General features: G+C 43.2%; 1 protein-coding gene across 1 annotated transcript in view; it reads left to right on the top strand.

Moving 5' to 3' along the window:
- The window catches only part of LOC114582104 (uncharacterized), a 43,857-nt gene that overhangs the window by 2,840 nt on the left and 21,921 nt on the right, over positions 1-19,096 (top strand). The window contains exons 3-18 of the mRNA XM_077918292.1: positions 921-1,079; positions 2,174-2,335; positions 3,689-3,835; positions 4,581-4,742; positions 5,503-5,670; positions 6,473-6,637; positions 6,851-7,015; positions 7,560-7,724; positions 8,131-8,295; positions 10,835-10,999; positions 12,509-12,673; positions 13,814-13,981; positions 14,781-14,945; positions 15,147-15,314; positions 16,927-17,091; positions 17,590-17,754. Of these exons, the coding sequence (XP_077774418.1) occupies positions 921-1,079; positions 2,174-2,335; positions 3,689-3,835; positions 4,581-4,742; positions 5,503-5,670; positions 6,473-6,637; positions 6,851-7,015; positions 7,560-7,724; positions 8,131-8,295; positions 10,835-10,999; positions 12,509-12,673; positions 13,814-13,981; positions 14,781-14,945; positions 15,147-15,314; positions 16,927-17,091; positions 17,590-17,754 (2,619 nt within the window). The remainder of the gene's footprint in view (positions 1-920; positions 1,080-2,173; positions 2,336-3,688; positions 3,836-4,580; positions 4,743-5,502; positions 5,671-6,472; positions 6,638-6,850; positions 7,016-7,559; positions 7,725-8,130; positions 8,296-10,834; positions 11,000-12,508; positions 12,674-13,813; positions 13,982-14,780; positions 14,946-15,146; positions 15,315-16,926; positions 17,092-17,589; positions 17,755-19,096) is intronic.

The raw sequence follows: 19,096 nt of genomic DNA, 5'->3' as shown, positions 1-19,096 counted from the left end.
TTCTCATTTTTCTCAGCCATTAAGTTCAGTTCTATACATTTCCACATCAGTTTGCAAATTTTCTCTCTCATGCAAGTTTTGCCAGCATTTTAGTAGAAATTTCTACCAATTTTGACTTTTATTTTTGTCTGAGAATTCCCCAATAGAAATGGTATAAAAGAATATGAAAAAATGGTTTTTTATAAGTAAAAATTCAAGGTTATAATAACTTAAGATTAAAGATCAGGGTAGAATAAAGAGGGAAAGAAACTGCTGAGCTAATAAATTGAATTGGAATACAAAAAAGGGAGGTATGAGGAGGTCCGGGAAACAAGTAAATGAAAAATAATGTGATGAAAAGATTGATTGTTTTTAACTATTTTTATTTTGTATTTTTTCTTTTTTCTTTTTCTATTTTGTAATGTAAAAACCCTAATAAAAATCTTATAAAAAAAAAAGAGAATTCCCCAATAGACACACTTCTCAAAGCATTTCCCATGAATATTTTGTATTTATGGAATTTCACAAATATATGGATATGTAAGGTCTCCAGTGTGGTGTAGTGGTTAAGAGCGGTAGTCTCGTAATCTGGGAAACCGGGTTTGCGTCTCCGCTCCTCCACATGCAGCTGCTGGGTGACCTTGGGCTAGTCACACTTCTTGAAGTCTCTCAGCCCCATTCACCTCACAGAGTGTTTGTTGTGGGGGAGGAAGGGAAAGGAGAATGTTAGCCGCTTTGAGACTCCTTAGGGTAATGATAAAGCGGGATATCGAATCCAAACTCTTCTTCTTCTTCTTCTCTGCTGCCTGGCCTACCTCCCACCTTCTTGGTAAGCAGCAGTGATGTGCCGCACTGAGAAGTCAAGTGAGCAGTGCCACTTTCCCCCATGCCACTGGCACTACTGTTCTTCACATTGTGGCTTGTTCCTTCCACATTTTCAGAGTACGGTGGCAACTCTGGAGGCAAGCCCTGCACTTTCCCCTTCATCTACAAGAATCGGACATTCTACACCTGCACTGATGAGGAGAAAGGTGTATTCTGGTGTGCCACCACGAGAAACTATGACAAGGACCTTGAATGGAGCTTCTGTGCTGACATCAGTAAGAAAACTGAGGGACCATGACTGCTATTAGTATTGGTACTCCAGAGGGAAATGGGAGATAAAGACTTCTGAGTCATCAGTTACAATATTAAGGGAGACCTGGGGAAAGAAAATGTTTTTTCATGATTAAGAGAAGACTCAGAGGGCAAGGTCAGCGTCAGGCAGGGCCAGCTCCAGGTTTCTGGGGGCCCTGGGGCACAAGGTATCGGTGAGCCCCTTGGCTTTTCTCTCTTTCCTCCTCAACCACACCCATCCCTCTTGACACCACCTATCTACTATGGTAAAATATATGCCTACTGAATTATACATTTGAGCTTTAGTTATCACTGACTGCATTTTTGCTTTCCATTACCATTCAGCAATGTTGTTGTTTCGGCTACTGTACTTCAAACCCATTGTTGTTATGATTCAAATGTCTTACCTGGTCTTTACTATAAGGTCCCAGGGCAAGTTACAACAACATAAAATACGAGCTTATAATCTGTTAGAACCAGTGCTTTTTTCTAAAAAGAATATGTTTAGGGCTACTCTCATTTTCCTACTCATATTGAAATACTGCCCCTCAATGAGGCCAAACTTAGATTCACAAAATGTTTAGGGGTATGCGTACCCCTGCGTCCCCCCAGAAAAAAACACTGGTTAGAACGATACACAATCAGAAGAATAGGTGATTTCTAAAAAGTGTGTGTGTGTGTGCGTTTTGTGACGACTTGCCAAATTGTTGTTTGGGAGAAAAAGAATCCTTTATAGTGGCATGCATTTTGGGAAAAGGAAGCAGATGTGTGCAGAACAGTCCATGGCAGGGGTGGTTGACCTATGATTCTGTTATTGTTGTTGGACTCCAACTCCTATCAGTCCCAGAGAACATGACTTAATGGTCAAGGAAAGATGGGAGTTGTAGTCCAGCAACATCTAGAGGGCCATCAGTTTCCCACCCCTGCTTTATGCTCTTGAGAATAGGCTGAGTTGAGTGTTTTACCCAGAAATCCAAGTTGAACACACTATCCACTGGAGTACACTTGTATTTATGCTTCTTGTACCAACATTTCCCTAAAGGGTAGGGGGAACACTGTCTTTGTCTCCCCTCCTCAGGACTAGATGCCAATCCCAAGGGCCCGTGTGTCTTTCCTTTCACCTACAACAGTACATCCTACTCGGCATGCACAACAGATGGGATTTCTAACAAAAAGCCCTGGTGCTCCCTTACCAACAACTATGACATTGACTTGAAGTGGACTTACTGTGAGCCCTCAGGTAAGAGAAATGACTGCTAACCACGATGGCTACTCTCTGCCTCTATGGGTGGAGGCAGTACTGCTACTGAATCCCTATTGCTGGAAGCCATAGGAGGGGAAAATGCTGTTGGGCTTGGGTCTGGGTTATGGGTTTCCCCCGGGCATCTGGTTGGCCACTGGGAAAACAGGATGCTGAACCAGATGGGCCGTTGGTGTGATCCAGCAGGCTTTCCTTACATTCTTTTGAAAGCTGTAAGCTTGGTAGGGAAGAGGCAGGATCCCACCAGGAACACTTTTCTGTGATCCAGCTAGAGGTGATGACAACAGTTAGGTCTGTTTCACCACAGGACTGCTCCAATCATATAGAAAGGGGAGATTTCCTAAAGGGGTGGGCAGGATCAGAGTTTCTGAACCTCACCACTCAAGCCTACCTCTTAGTTCCCTCAACCTCTTTCTGCAAGCTTCCTCCATCCGCCAGCTGAGGACAATTACAGCATCAAAGTGCAGTGGAGGAGAGAAGCACTCAGGGAGAGAAGTTATGGGGAGGGCTGTGTGCTCCAAACTGTGCATCCTTTCTGTCAGTCACCCCCCCTCACCTCTCCTTTCTATGTGACTGTAGGAGTCTTGTGTTGAAGTACTACTTCATACCTAATTTGGCCCTAGGAAGACTTGGCCTAGGCTAGGAATTTTTGCATGACACTGTTTTTATGGTTGAAGAAATTGCTTTTGATGCTCCAGGGGCACTCTAAGAGAAAGGAAATGGCACCTGGAAATTGCCAAAAATATGGAGGGGAGGAATCTCAGCATGAAAAATGGTTCTTTTAACATTCCATCTTTGTTTCACCCCATTTTCTTGAGGAGCTAATTAAGAAGATAGAACCCCATTTAGCTGTAGTTTATACTGATGATTTTTATTTGTCTTAACTGACCTATATTTTAAATAATTCTTAATACTGTTGCCATTGTGAATTTGAGGTATATTCATGAAAATCCATCAGCATTTTGACCAAATTTATCTTCTGAAGCAATTTTTTAGTAAATAGCATATTTTTTGAAAGCAATTCCACATAATTTAATGCATGCTTGGATGCAATTTTCACTAATATATTTGGTTTGATATACACATTGGTTGGAGGACTGTATTACAAAATTCAGGGAAGTGTGAATTTTGAAAGATAGATTTGTTTCGGTTCTCGTATTGTTTTGAGAAGTGCAGATTACTTATTAAAATGCAAGCAAAACTAAATTTCTCTTCCACCCCTTGGTCCAATTCAGCACAACACAGTTTCATATGTTCCTACTCTAGGTGGTCTACAAATCCTCACATTTGCCTTCTTTTTATTTTAAAAACCAGGGCCAGCTCCAGCTTCAGAAAACCCATTATGTGTCTTCCCCTTCATCTACAAGGGCAAGTCCTACAGCACATGCACTAGTGAAGGCATGAGTGATGGGAAACTGTGGTGTGCAAACAGCAGTAATTATGACGTTGATAAGAAATGGGTGTACTGTACTGTCACAGGTAGGAGGAAAGCAGCATATATGTTTGTGTTCGGTTTGTTGGAAGGGATCCAAATGGGTATGAAAAGTACACTGGGCTCCTTTTGAGGGAAGGGCAGGGCATATAATAATAATAATAATAATAATAATAATAATAATAATAATAATAGTAATACAACTGAGTGAGAAGAGAATAAGTACATCACTTCTTCTGCACACAACTACACAAAAAGTTATTTTTACTCATGTGTGAACTGACAATCAACATCCAAGCACTGGGGCATATAGCCAGACAACACAGGTATTGAAACTGGCAAAGGGTTTGAGTTGCACAGTGGCTTCCCTATGCCCTCGTATACGTTAATTAACAGGTGAATCTTTACCATCACCCTGCAGAGTCACCAGGGAAGCAAATGGGCAGAAAGGTTCTAATCTGTGCCACACAGCCTGCAGCAGACTCAAATGCCCTGGTTGTTCCCACATCCAACTCAGGAACAGTATCATGACGGCTATCAAATTCTGACCTGTACATGACTTTGTTCGTAGCTTGCCTTTCACCTTGACAACCCTTTCCCTTTGACAATGCACACAACTCAATGCCCCAGTCTATAGGAAGGTTTCTAACAGCACATCAAATCATAGTTTGATTCCGTGGCAGAAAATTCATGATGCGCACAGTGCAATCCATGCTGGGATACGGGACTACAAGCATGCATAATGATCTTCTCTTTTGGTCTTGTGAACTTTGCCTCCCCATTCCTGCTCAGATGCAGCTGCTGAGCCCAAGGACCTTTGTGCCTTTCCTTTCATGTACAACGGCAAGCTCTATGAGTCCTGCACAACACATGGGATGTCCCAGAAGAAGCCCTGGTGCTCTCTCACAGCAGACTATAATGCGGACTTGCAATGGACATACTGCGAGCCTTCAGGTAGGAAGGATGGGAGGGGCAGGAAAAAGTTTAGTGGTGAGAGATGGGATGCCAGGTAGATTACACAATACAGAACAAGATGGAGGCAGCTTTCTGTGAAATGCTTGTAAGAAGGCGGCACATCCCACAGAATCCTTTTTCCAAAAGTGCAAGCCAAACTGGATGTTTATGGCAGAGTCCCCCTGTGTTCAAACATAGAACTATTTCAATCCTGTAGAAAGGGCATGCCCAATTTCAACAAGAAAAGTGGTGGATAGGTGAGAAATACTGAATTTTCCCAATTTCTGCCATTCACTTCCTTTTTCACATATGAGATGTAAGAGGTGAGGCTCTAATATGGCCATAATATGTGGCCATGAATGTATGGAAATCCAAACAGGCCAATTAGAATGATTTTTCTTCTTCTGTCCAACCATTCCTAGCAATACAACTACTGTCAGAGGCAGTTCATATGCCTGGTTTAACCAGTGTGTTGTGCTCACCAAAGTTAATTCATTCTCCACCCACCCTGCCACACCCCTGAATACCAGGCCACTGTTTAAACAGGATCTTGTTGGGCTTTTGGCCTGATCCAACAGGGCTCTTCTTTATTTTCCTTATGTGAAAAGGGCTGCTTTTATATATCTTGAAATATATTGTCCTGATTCAGAGAGGGATGGAAAGTTGAGGCTGATGGTTTCTCTAGCACAAGGATATCTCTGATTAACTCCAATCCCTCCCTGACATACTGTATATTTCTTTTGCATGGTAAAAAAATCAGGCCCTGACGAGGTTGCGGAAAGTCCACCTTGCATCTTCCCATTCATCTTTAAGAGACAGTTTTACTACAGCTGCACCACAGATGGGCGGAGAGATAAGAAGCCATGGTGTGCCACCACAGGCGACTATGATACAGACAAGAAGCTGAAGTTATGTCCGGAAGAGCCAGGTAAGAGAAGCTAAAGGCAGGAGGAAGAAACAAGCCAAGCAGGGGCCATATCTATTTATTTTATTTTGTAGATTCATAAGTCACATTAAAAACAACAACATGTGTGTAGGGCTCCTACAGGTAGATCAGGTTGTGCTGCTGGCCATATCCCTGAGGCTGTGCCTTTTCTGGACCACCCCCTTGGCAGGGATGGAGAATCCTTTTCAGACAGAGTTCCTCGTTACTTTCTGGGCAACCTTCCAGTGGCGAATGAAACCAGAAGCAAAAGTGGGTAGAGCAATGAATGTAATTTTTCTCTATTGTAAGATAGGCTAGTTTTTGCACATGTTCATGTACCCTTCTCTATCCTCCATCCAGCCAAGTGAGAGGCATTATCAGAGTTGAAGTACATATTCCAGCTTGGTAAAAATACTCAAGGGGTGTGGCTTGGGTGAAAGAGGGTATGTCCTGGGGAAAGTTTCAAGGGTCAGACAGAGAGGTTTGGAGGACCACATCTGGCCCACAGTCTTGCTTATGTATAGCTGCCCCATACAATTGTGTGGAGCACCTACCTGGGAACAACAACTACAACTCTTTCTAGACATCCATGTGGGTGTTGAGGCAGAAGAACGAGCAGGAGGTATGGTATGGGGGCATGGCCTCACTTTTCATTATACCTGTAGAAGACTACATCATGTGGAGAAAACATGAAGAGGTTTTTAGTATACTAAATTGGCTGATATCATTTCCTCTCTCTATGGCATCAGTTATGATATGGATTGCCCACATATCCATCCACCTTATTTCTAATTTTAAAACCTAGGTCCAGATGTGAAGGTAGAGAGTCCATCTTGCACCTTCCCTTTCATCTACAAGGGCAACTCCTATAGCACATGTACTACAGAGGGCATGAGTGATGGGAAACACTGGTGTGCCACCACCAGCAACTATGACACGGATAAGAAATGGATATACTGCAATGTCACAGGTAGGAAGAGGACAGCAAAAGTGTTTGGGTTGGTGTAGGAGAAGGGTGTTCCTCTTTGTTGCTTGAGAAACAACATTCCACGTTTTCCTGGATGCTGCTTGCAGCTCTGGGTGTCTGTGGATGTTATATCTTCTCTATCTATAATCTGACACAAGCTATTTTCTTGGGTGCTCTGCAGATGTTTAAACTCACTTCTTTTATATTAACATCCAGGCCCAGATTCAAAGGCAGAGAGTCCAACGTGTGTTTTCCCCTTCATTTACAAGGGCCTATCCTACAGCACATGCACTTCAGAAGGCATGAGTGATGGGAATCTTTGGTGTGCCACCACAAGCAACTATGATGTGGATAAGAAATGGGTGTATTGCAATGTCACAGGTAGGAAGAGAACAGTAAAAAGTGTTTGTGTTGGTTTAGGAGAAGGGTGTTCTCCTGCAGATGGGCGGAGTGATGGGAGACTCTGGTGTGCCACTATGAAGCTGAAACTATGAAGCAACTATGAAGCTGAAAAGAAATGCCCTAGAGCAACCTTTTTCTCTGTTCATGGATGTAAGAGCTTCAGCTCATCATGGATGACCATCAAACAAATCATTGTCCTGTTCCTTGCTTAGAACAGAGGCGAGTACATCTCAAATTGTATGCATTCCACTCTGGAGTGAAAGTGTGCAGGTTGTGTGCTGATAGAAAATCTTTCTCTAAGTAACCTAAGGTGATAACTGCTTCTGCTCTAAGAGGTCCACAAATCGTTGACCCCAGTGCTATTTTTCTAGAAAAAGAGGTGCTGGAACTCACCCGGAAGCCCCCTTTGTTTTCTTATAATGGCAATGGTACCCACCTGAGAGTTGATGGAACTGAGTTCCAGTGAGTTCCAGCTTAAAAAAAGCCCTGCTTGCACTCATTTTCTTTTTCCTTTCAAATTCAGGGCCAGACTCAAATGGAGAGGGTCCTTCTTGTGTATTTCCATTCATTTATAATGGCAAATCCTACAGTGCATGTACCACTGATGGCATGAGTGATGGGAAATGCTGGTGTGCTACCACCAGCAACTATGATTTAGATAAGAAGTGGATGTACTGTAATGACACAGGTAAGAGGAGAAGGGCATATGTAGACTGCAAATGATACTTTATGACATTTCCCTCTATTTGCATTGAAATGAATGGAATGGGATAATGTAAATACAACATAATCTGCGTCATTCATTATATAATTTATGTAAATTACACAATTTTGCCACAGTGAACAATAACATAATGTACTTTTTGGTGGAAGATGAACTGAAGCAGAATGGAAACAGTGCTGCATGCAATGAATAGCACCTTCTTGCATCCCTAGTGGTACTTAAGAAGCAACATTCCACTTTTTCCTGGATTCCGCTTGCAGCTCTTGGTGTCTGTGGATGTTATATCTTCTCTATCTGTAATCTGACACGAGATATTTTCTTGGGTGCTCCACAAATGTTTGAACCCACTTCTTTTTATGTTAACATCCAGGGCCAGATCCAGAGGTAGAGAGTCCAACGTGTGCCTTCCCTTTCATCTACAAGGGCCTATCCTACAGCACATGCACTTCAGAAGGCATGAGTGATGGGAAACTCTGGTGTGGCACCACCAGCAACTATGATGTGGATAAGAAATGGATGTACTGCAATGTGACAGGTAGAAAGAGAACAGCAAAATGTGTTTGTGTTGGTTTAGGACAGGCATGGCCAAACTTGGCCCTCCAGCTATTTTGAGACTACAACTCCCATCATCCCTCACTAACAGCACCAATGGTCAGGGATGATGGGAACTGTATTCCCAAAACAGCTGGAGGGCCAAGTTTGGCCATGCCTGGTTTAGGTTCCTCTTTGTCTGATCATGCAAAAGCAAGGAACTGTGGAGGTTTAAGGAAGAGGGCACTCTGGAGACAAAGAAGGACAGACGTCATAGAGGTGTATAGAATTAGCCTAAAACTAATGGATGTTCTGTAATGACACAGGAAGAGAACAACACAACATAGGAAGCTTCTACATATATTGAGTAAGACCATTTGAAATACTAGCTCAGTGTTTTCTATATCACTTGGCAGCAGCTCTTCAGGGTTTCAGGCAGGCAACCTTGCTTGCAGTTGCTAGAGGTTCATTCTGGAGTCATCTGCATGCAAAGCAGTTGGCCTACCACTGAGCTATGAGCCTTTTTCCTTTCTGGAGTAGTCAGGTTCTGCCATCACTGGCTCTTGGGTGGGCTAGCCCTGGCTGTGTCACGTAGTTTTGGCAATCATTTGCGTTTTTGTGTCCTTTTGGTGATATAGTTAGGCATTATCATGTGACATTTATGTGATGTTGTAGTTTGATTAGTGCAATGCATTGCTTTCTTTTCTTTTTTTTTTTGTAATTTCATACAATGTTTTGCTTCATTGTTCATTACATGCATTATAACATTTCCATTCACTTGGAGCTTCCAGATTTGGATGGAAAAGGGACGTTATAAATTTATGTCTTGCCAAATGCAAGGTGGTTCTTTTAAATGAGATCCAGAAGTAATACAAAACACAAGTGAGTGAGAAGATTAAAGATTTTATTCTAAACAGCAAGTAATCTATACAGTGGTACCTCGGTTTATGAACTTAGTCTGTTCCAGAAGTCCGTTCTTAAACCAAAGCGTTCTTAAACCAAGGCATGCTTTCCCTACTGAGGCCTCCCGCCACCGGTGCCCTTCCACCATTCGGCTTCCATTCGGCTTCAGAGGCAAAGTTCGCTAACCGGAACACCTACTTCCAGTTTTGCAGAGTTCGTATCCCGAGACTGAGGTACCACTGTACATACCAAGCAAGCACCTCAATCTGACACTTGGAAGCCCTCAAGAAGTGGCAAAGCGACTCCCTCAGGTAGCCTTAGGCCATCAGTCCATGCATGAGCTTCTTAGACTCTGCTCAACACCATCTGATTAATAGATAGCTAGCCCTTTAGCCTGTGTGGCTTGCTCGCCTGGCTACATGCAGATTATTCATTTGCCACCTCTCCCAAGGCCTCACGTTCTCCAAACAATGTCTAACACCAAAGAAGGTGAAGGTACCCAGCACTATCACTTCCTTCCACAGATTAGGGCATTAAAGGCTGTTGCGTGGCAAGGCCCCCAGACCAGCCCCTTGTTAAAATAAATTCACACAGACACAGAATATTTAGTTTAAGGTTACTGGCAAAATTATAGGCCACAACTTTATTGAATTACAGAAATGTGAGCAGTATTGGCATAGACTACATCGGACTCCTGCCCACTTTGCAGGTAATCAATAAGGGTAAGCCACTCCAATAGGAAGCCATATCGGGGGAACCCGCCTATAGCTTTCCTCGGTGTTCCCAGAGGGCTGGCATGGCCCTAGCCCCTCAAGCAGACTTTGGACAGGAACCAGGCCCTGGCTTCCTTTAATGGAATACCCTTGGTCAATGGAGGGGCAGGTGATGGCTAGGTCCCCCACAATTCAATGAGCCAATGCCTAACCGCCAAGCCTTACAATGTTGTGACGATTGCTAAGAGGTAGGCAAAAACCAAGTGGCCCGTGCCAATTTGCCAAATGGAAAAATTCCTACCTGGCCCCTGTCCCAAGACAGGCAACCAACCAATGTCCATAGCAAGGCCAGAGAACACATAAATTACAGGGCGGGTGTGCGGGTGTTTGGCAGTGTGAATCAGGTGTGTAGCCACGTCGCGCTGCTGCTTTTAAACTCCTCACAATCCCCCTGCTAAAAAATGATTGGCCAATAGGTTTGGGGTGATTGTGATGCCACCATGGCATGAAAGCATTACTCCGCCCATGCCAGGGTGGGGGGAGGAACCGGGCTGGGGGCTTGCCTGCAACCAGGACTACTCTAAAGATGATCCCACTTCTCAGCCATCAAAGAGCTAACAAGAGATAAGAAGGGGAAGGAACGGAGGCAGGAAAGGCAACTATGTTAGATCACTAACTCCTCAATACAATTTATTTTCTGGATAGATTGCCCATACAATGTGAGAACTGCATAATAAACTGCTTCTCCTCCATGTCTACCCCAGTCTTCTTCAACTTCCCATCATCCCTCACCATTGGCTAAGCTGATTAGGAAAATGAGATGGAATTAGCAAGTCTTGGAGAAGAAGCAAATAGAATAATGAAGGCATGTGTGAAAGTGTTCCATTCTTTAAGAACATTTCTTCCTTCTATCTGTTCAAAAACCAGGGCCTGATGAGAGTGTGGAAAGCCCGCCTTGTGTCTTCCCATTCACCTACAAGGGCAAGTTTTACCTCAGCTGCACTGCAGATGGGCGGAGTGATGGGAATCTCTGGTGTGCCACCACAAGCAACTATGAAGCTGACAAGAAATGGAAGTTCTGCCAGGACTCAGGTAAGCTCAGAGAAAACAGAGGAAGTGAAGGTTAATCATTCCCATTGGTACCAGATGGTCAAACTGGTGTGGGCCAAGATACTTCCTCAGTTCCTCAAGAGCTCTGAACGCATTGGTTTCCTCTTGTTTAGTGAAATGCTAAGATTTCATTAAAATTACAGTGTTTTAAAGGAAGCAATAGCATGACAGCACACAAGCTGTTCAGTGGATGATTTTTGTTGTTTAGTCGTTTAGTCGTGTCCGACTCTTTGTGACCCCATGGACCAGAGCACGCCAGGCACCTCTGTCCTCCACTACCTCCCGCAGTTTGGTCAAACTCATGCTGGTAACCTCGAAAACACTATCCAGCCATCTCGTCCTCTGTCGCCCCCTTCTCCTTGTGCCCTCCATCTTTCCCAGCATCAGGGTCTTCTCCAGGGAGTCTTCTCTTCTCATGATATCATGGATGATAGTCTCACTAGATAGGCTACATCTAACTTCAGAATATAATCTTTATCCTTGCTAGCTGGAAGAGTACCAGCTTTCGGTCCCAATCCTACCTGCTCAACCCTCCTTTAATTTTTTTTAACCCAATGTATTTTGTCAGTGACCTGATGCGTTTTTATTTTCTTCCTATCTACAAATAATCCAGAGGTTACTGAATGGACGTAACACTTTATGTTTCTTACAGGAACTGGGCAGTTGTCTGGGTTAGGGCATATCTGAATCCCACCCTATAATGACAGGAGCGTAAAGGGCTTTGGGAATGCAGGATAATATGGTGGTGGGCATGGATTTATTTATAACATTTCTTACCTTCCCCTTCACCATAAGGTCGTGGGACAGGTTGCAACAATACAATCATACAATGATAAAAACACATAAAGCAAGTTTATACAAGAATAATAAAAAGAAAAGCAGCACAATATAGGTTAATTCGGGAGGAGTTGCCATCAGACGTAAGGGTTGGGGCCTTCACAGTGGTAACACACTGGGGTAACACACTGACTATGGAATGTTTTTCACAGGGAGTTTCACTTCACATCTACTTTAATGTCATTTCAGCCCCATCTGATTTCATTTTTTTTAAAAAAAACTCTCTCAGTGTTTTCCCAGCCCCCTCCTATGATAGGGCCTAGAGGTACTTTTTTCTCTGCTCATGGATGTAAGAGCCTCAGCTCATCATGGATGACCATCAAACAAATCATTGTCCTGTTCCTTGCTTAGAACAGAGGCGAGTACATCTCAGATTGTATGTATTCCACTCTGGAGTGAAAGTGTGAAGGTTGTGTGCTGATAGAAAATCTTCCCTATAAGTAACCTAAGATGATAACTGCTTCTGCTTTGAGAGGTCCACAAATCCTTGCCCCGAGTGCAAGAAAAAGAGGTGCTGGAACTCACCAGGAAGCCTCCCTTGTTTTCTTATAATGGAAATGGCACCCACCTGAGAGGTGCTGGAACTGAGTTACGGTGAGTTCCAGCTTAAAAAAGCCCTGCTTGCACTCATTTTCTTTTTCCTTTCAAATTCAGGGCCAGACTCAAATGGAGAGGGTCCTTCCTGTGTATTTCCATTCATTTATAATGGCAAGCCCTACAGTGCATGTACTACCGACGGCATGAGCAATGGGAAATGCTGGTGTGCTACCACCAGCAACTATGATTTAGATAAGAAGTGGATGTACTGTAATGACACAGGTAAGAGGAGAAGGACATGAGTAGTTTGTGTTCATTTAGGTCAGGGGTGGGGAATTCTTCCATTCAAAGGGCAGCTGACCCTTCTATTTCACACTTGATAAATTCTCCATGGATTTTTGAACATGGAAATTATAGGAGTGGGGGGAGGCATTCAGAACATATTGTACAGACACTGTTGCAGTTATATTGGTTGTCTATTTGTTTTGGGAATTTGTTTTTTAAAAAAATTGTGGCATTGATCTTTAAAGCCCCTAAATAATTTCAACCAGATTATTTGAAGGACCATCTGTGCTCATAGGAACCTTCCCAGTTCTTAAGATAAGCCTCAAGGAGCTTGCTCAAAGGCTCGCTGTCAAGGCCCATTAGGCTGGTAGGCACTAGAAACTGGGGCTTAATCATTGATGACCCCGTAATTTCTTTTAACTGTTCTGAAGGGGATACTTACGGCCCCATCTTTGTTAACTTTCAAATGGATTTTAAACCTTTTTATTTCTATGTGAATTACACTAACACCCTTAAACAGCTATTGAACTGTTCTGTTTTGTAATTTGCATTGTATTGTATGGATTTTAAAAATAACTCATATGTGGTACACGCGGTGGGGTGTTGCTTTCCTGGCTATGGCAGTGCTGTTGCTTGCTGGGAGTGGAGTGGGGTGGAGCAGCATGGTAGCAAGGTCACTGGTTTGGCAAGGGCCAGGAGTGTCAGCTTGGCCCTGCAACTGTGGGTACATGAGGCCATGGGTGCCATGCAGCTTGCATGGCCCTGTCACTGAAATTTGTGGGTGCCTGGCCCCTTCATGGGTAATTTTTGGGGTGCTTGGGCACCCAGGGCCCCAGGGAGTTGGCACCTATGGCAAGGGTAGTGGACCCTACTGTATGTGTGTCTGCATTGGCTTCTGCTAACCCAATGCTTTCTACACCCTCACTGCTGTGCTGTCCTATCTCACCCTGGTTCTGGCAAGTGGACAGGAGCAGTACCCCACCAGACAGACACCATCACTAGACAGACACAGACTTTCTGTCCTTCATTTGAGCTTTAAAATATATAGGACTTGTATCACAGAACAAGAAAATAAGTTAAGATGTCTGAGAGAACATTTCTACTTTAAGAATACATAATCTATTTGTTTAATGACAGGACCTGACAAGAGTGTGGAAAGTCCACCTTGCACCTTTCCATTCATCTTTGAGGGAAAATTGTATGTCCACTGCACTGCAAGTGGGCGGAATGATGGGAGGTTGTGGTGTTCCACCACCAGCAACTATGATGTCGACAAGAAATGGAAGTTCTGCGAGGAGGACTCAGGTAAGGGCCTGAGGAAGTCAAAAGCTTGGAGAAGAAAACAGAGACAAACCTCCAGCAGTGAGATACAGAGGGGCACAGAATGAATGCAGATTAGTGATTGCCATTGCTAAAAGTTGGTTAAATATGTTGGCAACTCTTGGGACAAATTGTTATGTTTGTATGTCATCACAATAGTCTCCAGGTCTTCCACACTGATCCCACTGCATTCCTCTAATGAGTTCCTGTCACCAGGTGCCAAAGCAGTAATGGGAGTAAGGGAAGGAGATAAATATTTGGGCAGCACCTATGGATGTTAGAGAATTTCAGTAAAAATGGAAATGGGAGTGGAAATCAATGTTCTTTTATTCATCCCATGAAAAAAAATCCAGTGAATAAAATCAGTATTTGCTATTGTTTCTGTTTTGAGACTGCAAATGATGCTTTATGATAGTTCCCTCCATTTGCATTGAAATGAATGGAGTGGGATAACATAATGATAACATAATCAGCATCATTAATGATAAAACTTACGTAAATTTTGCCACATTGAACAATAACATAATGTAGTTTTTGGTGGAAGATGAAGTGAAGCAGAATGGAAACAGTGCTACATGCAATGAATACAGGGCAGGTTGGAAAATAATACCTTCTTGTGTCCTTAGTGGTACATAAGAAGCAACATTCCACGTTTTCCTGGATTCTGCTTGCAGCTCTTGGTGTCTGTGGATGTTGTATCTTCTCTATCTGTAATCTGCCACAAGATATTTCCTTGGGTGCTCCACAAATGTTTGAACCCACTTCTTTTTATGTTAACATCCAGGGCCAGATCCAGAGGTAGAGAGTCCAACATGTGTCTTCCCTTTCATCTACAAGGGCCAATCCTACAGCACATGCACTTCAGAAGGCATGAGTGATGGGAAACTCTGGTGTGCCACCACCAGCAACTATGATGTGGATAATAAATGGGTGTACTGCAATGTCACAGGTAGGAAGAGAACAGCAAAAAGTATTTGTGTTGGTTTAGGAGAAGGGTGTTCCTCTTTGTCAGATCAAGCAAAAGCAAGCAGCACTGGAGGATTAAAAAGGAGAGTACTCTGCAGACAAAGGACGAACATCATAGAAGTGTATATAATTAGCTTAAAACTACAACATTCTTCTCTCCCCCCCCACTTCCTTCTTGAAACAGGACCAGATATAAGCAAGGAAGCTCCCAAATGTGCCTTTCCATTCATCTTTGAGGGCAAGTTGTATATGAATTGCACTGCAAGTGGGCGGAATGATGGGAAGCTGTGGTGTTCCACCACCAGCAACTATGATGTCGACAAGAAATGGATGTTCTGTGAGGAGGACTCAGGTAAGGGCCTGAGGAAGTCTAAAGCTAGGAAAAGAAAATAGAGACCAGCTTCCAGCAGGGAGATTCAGAGGGGCACAGAATGAATGCAGATTGTTGTTGTTGTTTAGTCGTTTAGTCGTGTCCGACTCTTCGTGACCCCATGGACCAGAGCACGCCAGGCACTCCTGAATGCAGATTAGTGATTTCCATTTCACATATTCATGTGCCCTTTCCTATCCTTTAGCCAGCCAAGTGAGAGGTATTATCAGAGTTCAAGTACACATTCTAGCTTGGTAAAAATACTCAAGGAACGTGGTTTGGGTGAAAGAAGGTGTGACCTGGGGAAAGTTTCAAGGGTCAGTCAGAGAGGTTTGAAGAACCACATCTGGCCCACGGTCTTGCTTATGTATAGCTGCCCCATACAATTGTGTGGAGCACCTACTCGGGAACAACAACTACAATTCTTTCTAGACATCCATATTTAACATGTGGGTGTTGAGAGGGAAGAACGAGCAGGAGGTATGATATTGGGGGCATGGTCCCACTTTACATTATACCTGTAGGAGACTACATCATGTGGAGAAAACATGAAGAGGGCTTTAGTTTACAAAAAAATCAAAACCACAAAAACTGAACTGCATTGATCTGATCCAAAAAATTAGTGACTCCAACGTTAAAAGACAGCCATATATGTGTGTCTAGTTGTTCCCTCAGCATGTCATATTTATTCAGAGACCTCAACTTCTGACTTGTGGGGATTCTCTATCTACTAAAGCACTTCTAATACTTGCTTAGTTATTTTACATATTTCTCGTATGGCTCTTGTCCAGAATAGTTGGATTTTGGGGCATTCCCACCACATGTGGAGGTATGTCCCTGTGGAGGTGCATCTTCTCCAGCATTGTGGTGAGGTTCCTGGGCGTATTTGTGCTAGTTTCAGTGGTGTTTGGTACCACCTGTGAGTTCTTTCTTTTTTGTTGATATGGATTTAAAGGGAGGTTTAAACCACATTCTGGTCCACTGAGTGGGGTTAATATCATAGCCTATGTCATCCTCCCATTGTTTTTTGATTACGTCTAGGGGGGTTGTGGAGTAGTATTTTGTATATTGCGGATACTATCCATTTGCCATATCCCTTTGTTGTTAGGAGGAGGTTTTCGAAGGTCTTTAGGGGCCTAGTTTGCTGACATAATACCCCACACATAAAATAAAAACATTGCTACCCGACTCTATCCCCCACTCACCCTGGCCACATCTACCTCTCCCCCCTTTTCTTCCTAATGTAACACTAATGTCTCAACAAATGAAACTGACTTGTAGGAAATGTAACTTAAAAAAGAGACATTGACATACTTTTGTAAACCAAGAAATCTTTAATAAAAATATATTAAAAATAAAATATCTAGTAAAGCGCTGTTATCTAGCAAAAAGTAGTAAAGGGAGAATTACTTACTTAAATATAAGGGAACAAAATAGTTTTTGGGGCCCAAATATGCAGCAAAATTCAGCTTCTCGGGTGTTGTGTACGGGTATTTGGATTGGCTGGTATCATATTCTCTCTGTGTGGCATCAATTATGATATGGATTGCCCACATATCCCTCCACCCACCTTATTTCTAATTTTAAAACCTAGGTCCAGATCTGAAGGTAGAGAGTCCATCTTGCACCTTCCCTTTCATCTACAAGGGTAACTCCTACAGCACATGTACTACAGAGGGCATGAGTGATGGGAAACACTGGTGCGCCACCACCAGCAACTATGACAAGGATGAGAAATGGATGTACTGCAATGTCACAGGTAGGAAGAGGACAGCAAAAGTGTTTGGGTTAGTTTAGGAGAAGGGTGTTCCTCTTTGTCTGATCATGCAAAAGCACCGAACTGTGGAGGATTACGGAGGAGCGTACTCTGCAGACAAAGGAGGACAGCAGGGCCGTCTTTAGCATATGTGCCGCTGGGGTGCAAAGATCCACCCAGAGCCCCCAAATTTAGTTTAGGGGGAGTGAACTCAAAGTTCACCTGTAACAACAATGCAGCGGAAAAAACTCCTTTTGTTTCCTGACTCATCGGGAATATTTGACGCTACGGAGTAACAGAGCGATGGTGGAGGTGGGCGGGGACTTATGCTCCGTTACCTTTCACTGCTGCCGATCATGAGGGACTGGTTGGCACCCCCCAGAATTCGGCGCCTGGGTGCCCTGCACCCCCTGGTAAAGTTGGCCCTGGAGGACAGGCATCATAAACGTGTATATAATTAGCCGAAAATTAGCCTCTCCCCGCCCTTCCTCCTTGAAACAGGACCAGATATAAGCAAGGAACCTCCCAAATGCATCTTTCCATTCATATTTGATGGCAAGAATTACAGCAGCTGCACAGAAGATGGACGGACTGATGGGAAGCTCTGGTGTGCCACCACTGCCAACTATGATGCAGATAAGAAATCAATGTTTTGCACCATCACAGGTAAGAGACAGGCAGAGGAGAAAAGTGGAGAGACACACCTTTTCTCTGAGGCTCATTCTTTACTGCAGTTAAAATGGAAATTCATGCCCCCTTTTCTCTTGGGATGCAATTGCTGATGAGTCACCAAAGTCTACAGCTTTCCAAAGGAGAGCATCAACATTTATCTGTTAGTAGATAAGCTCATTAATGATGCTTGATCTGCTTATATCACATCTAGATGGGGGACATAATCCCAATGTATTTGGTGACCACACTCATTTTTGATCACATTATTTTCACATTTTGACTATGAGGTTTTCATTGTTTGTGTGTGCTGGAGGTTTAAATGTGTGATAGGGCAATATAAGTGCCAACTCTACCCCTATCCCCCATTTTCATCACCAAAGGTGCATGTGCAAAAATCACTTTGTGGTAACCTTACTGCAACAAAATATAACGAGCAAACTGGGCCGCATACATTTATACATGTGGCAAATTGTTCACCACTATAGCTTTCATTTATACAAGAATAATCTTCCTTGTTCTATCTTGTATCCAGAATTATGAACGGCCCTCTAAAGTAGAACATCTGCTGCAAATACTCCTCCCTTCTGTGTTAAGGAAGGGTTGGGATTAGCGAGTGCTTCCTCATTTGGCTTGCTCAGTACCTTATTATGACACTGTCATTAAAAAACCCATTTATGTCCATGTAAAACTGAAGAGTAACTACTCTGTATAGGGCAGCAAAGCCTGTGAAAGTAACATACATGCATGAGAAAGAAGAAATTTTGTGGCTGTGAAGAAAGGCAGCGTGGCAGGAATCTAGCTATTTTCTCCTATGGCAGTGTTCTTTGACTTTGGGTCCCAATATGTTGTTAGGACTACAATACCCATCATCCAGAGCCAGCTTGGCCAAATATTCGGGGATAATGGGAGTTGTAGTCCAACAACATCTGGAGAGCCAATATTAAAGGCATCAACAAAGAGGGAGTTTTAGTTCAAGGTTAAGCCTTTTAAAAGGCAAGCATTAACAGGAACACAACCAGTTATTCTAAGGCTCACTGAAGAAGAAAACAACATACTTGCCATGTGAATGCCATTGTTCTCTTGATTTGTGCTGCCATCTGTTGGTGACTTAATATTGTTTCTGGTTTAAAATTAGTTTAATTGTTATGGTGTCACCAAGGAATGACAGGAGCTCTAGTTTCTAAGAGGCACCAGACACTTTCTGGCAATGGCTATGATCCCAGAACCCCAAAAAGGACCAACCTGGAATTTCTGCAGTTAGGAAAGTAATGGGGAAATGCAGTGAAAAGTGTGAATCAGGATGAATGCTCGTTGCTGTATAACCTTTCCACAAACA

The sequence above is a fragment of the Podarcis muralis genome, chromosome 13 (assembly GCF_964188315.1).
Source record: "Podarcis muralis chromosome 13, rPodMur119.hap1.1, whole genome shotgun sequence".
NCBI lineage: Eukaryota > Metazoa > Chordata > Lepidosauria > Squamata > Lacertidae > Podarcis > Podarcis muralis.
Note: the sequence above shows the minus strand (reverse complement) of the source record. Positions and strands in the feature narration are given on the sequence as shown.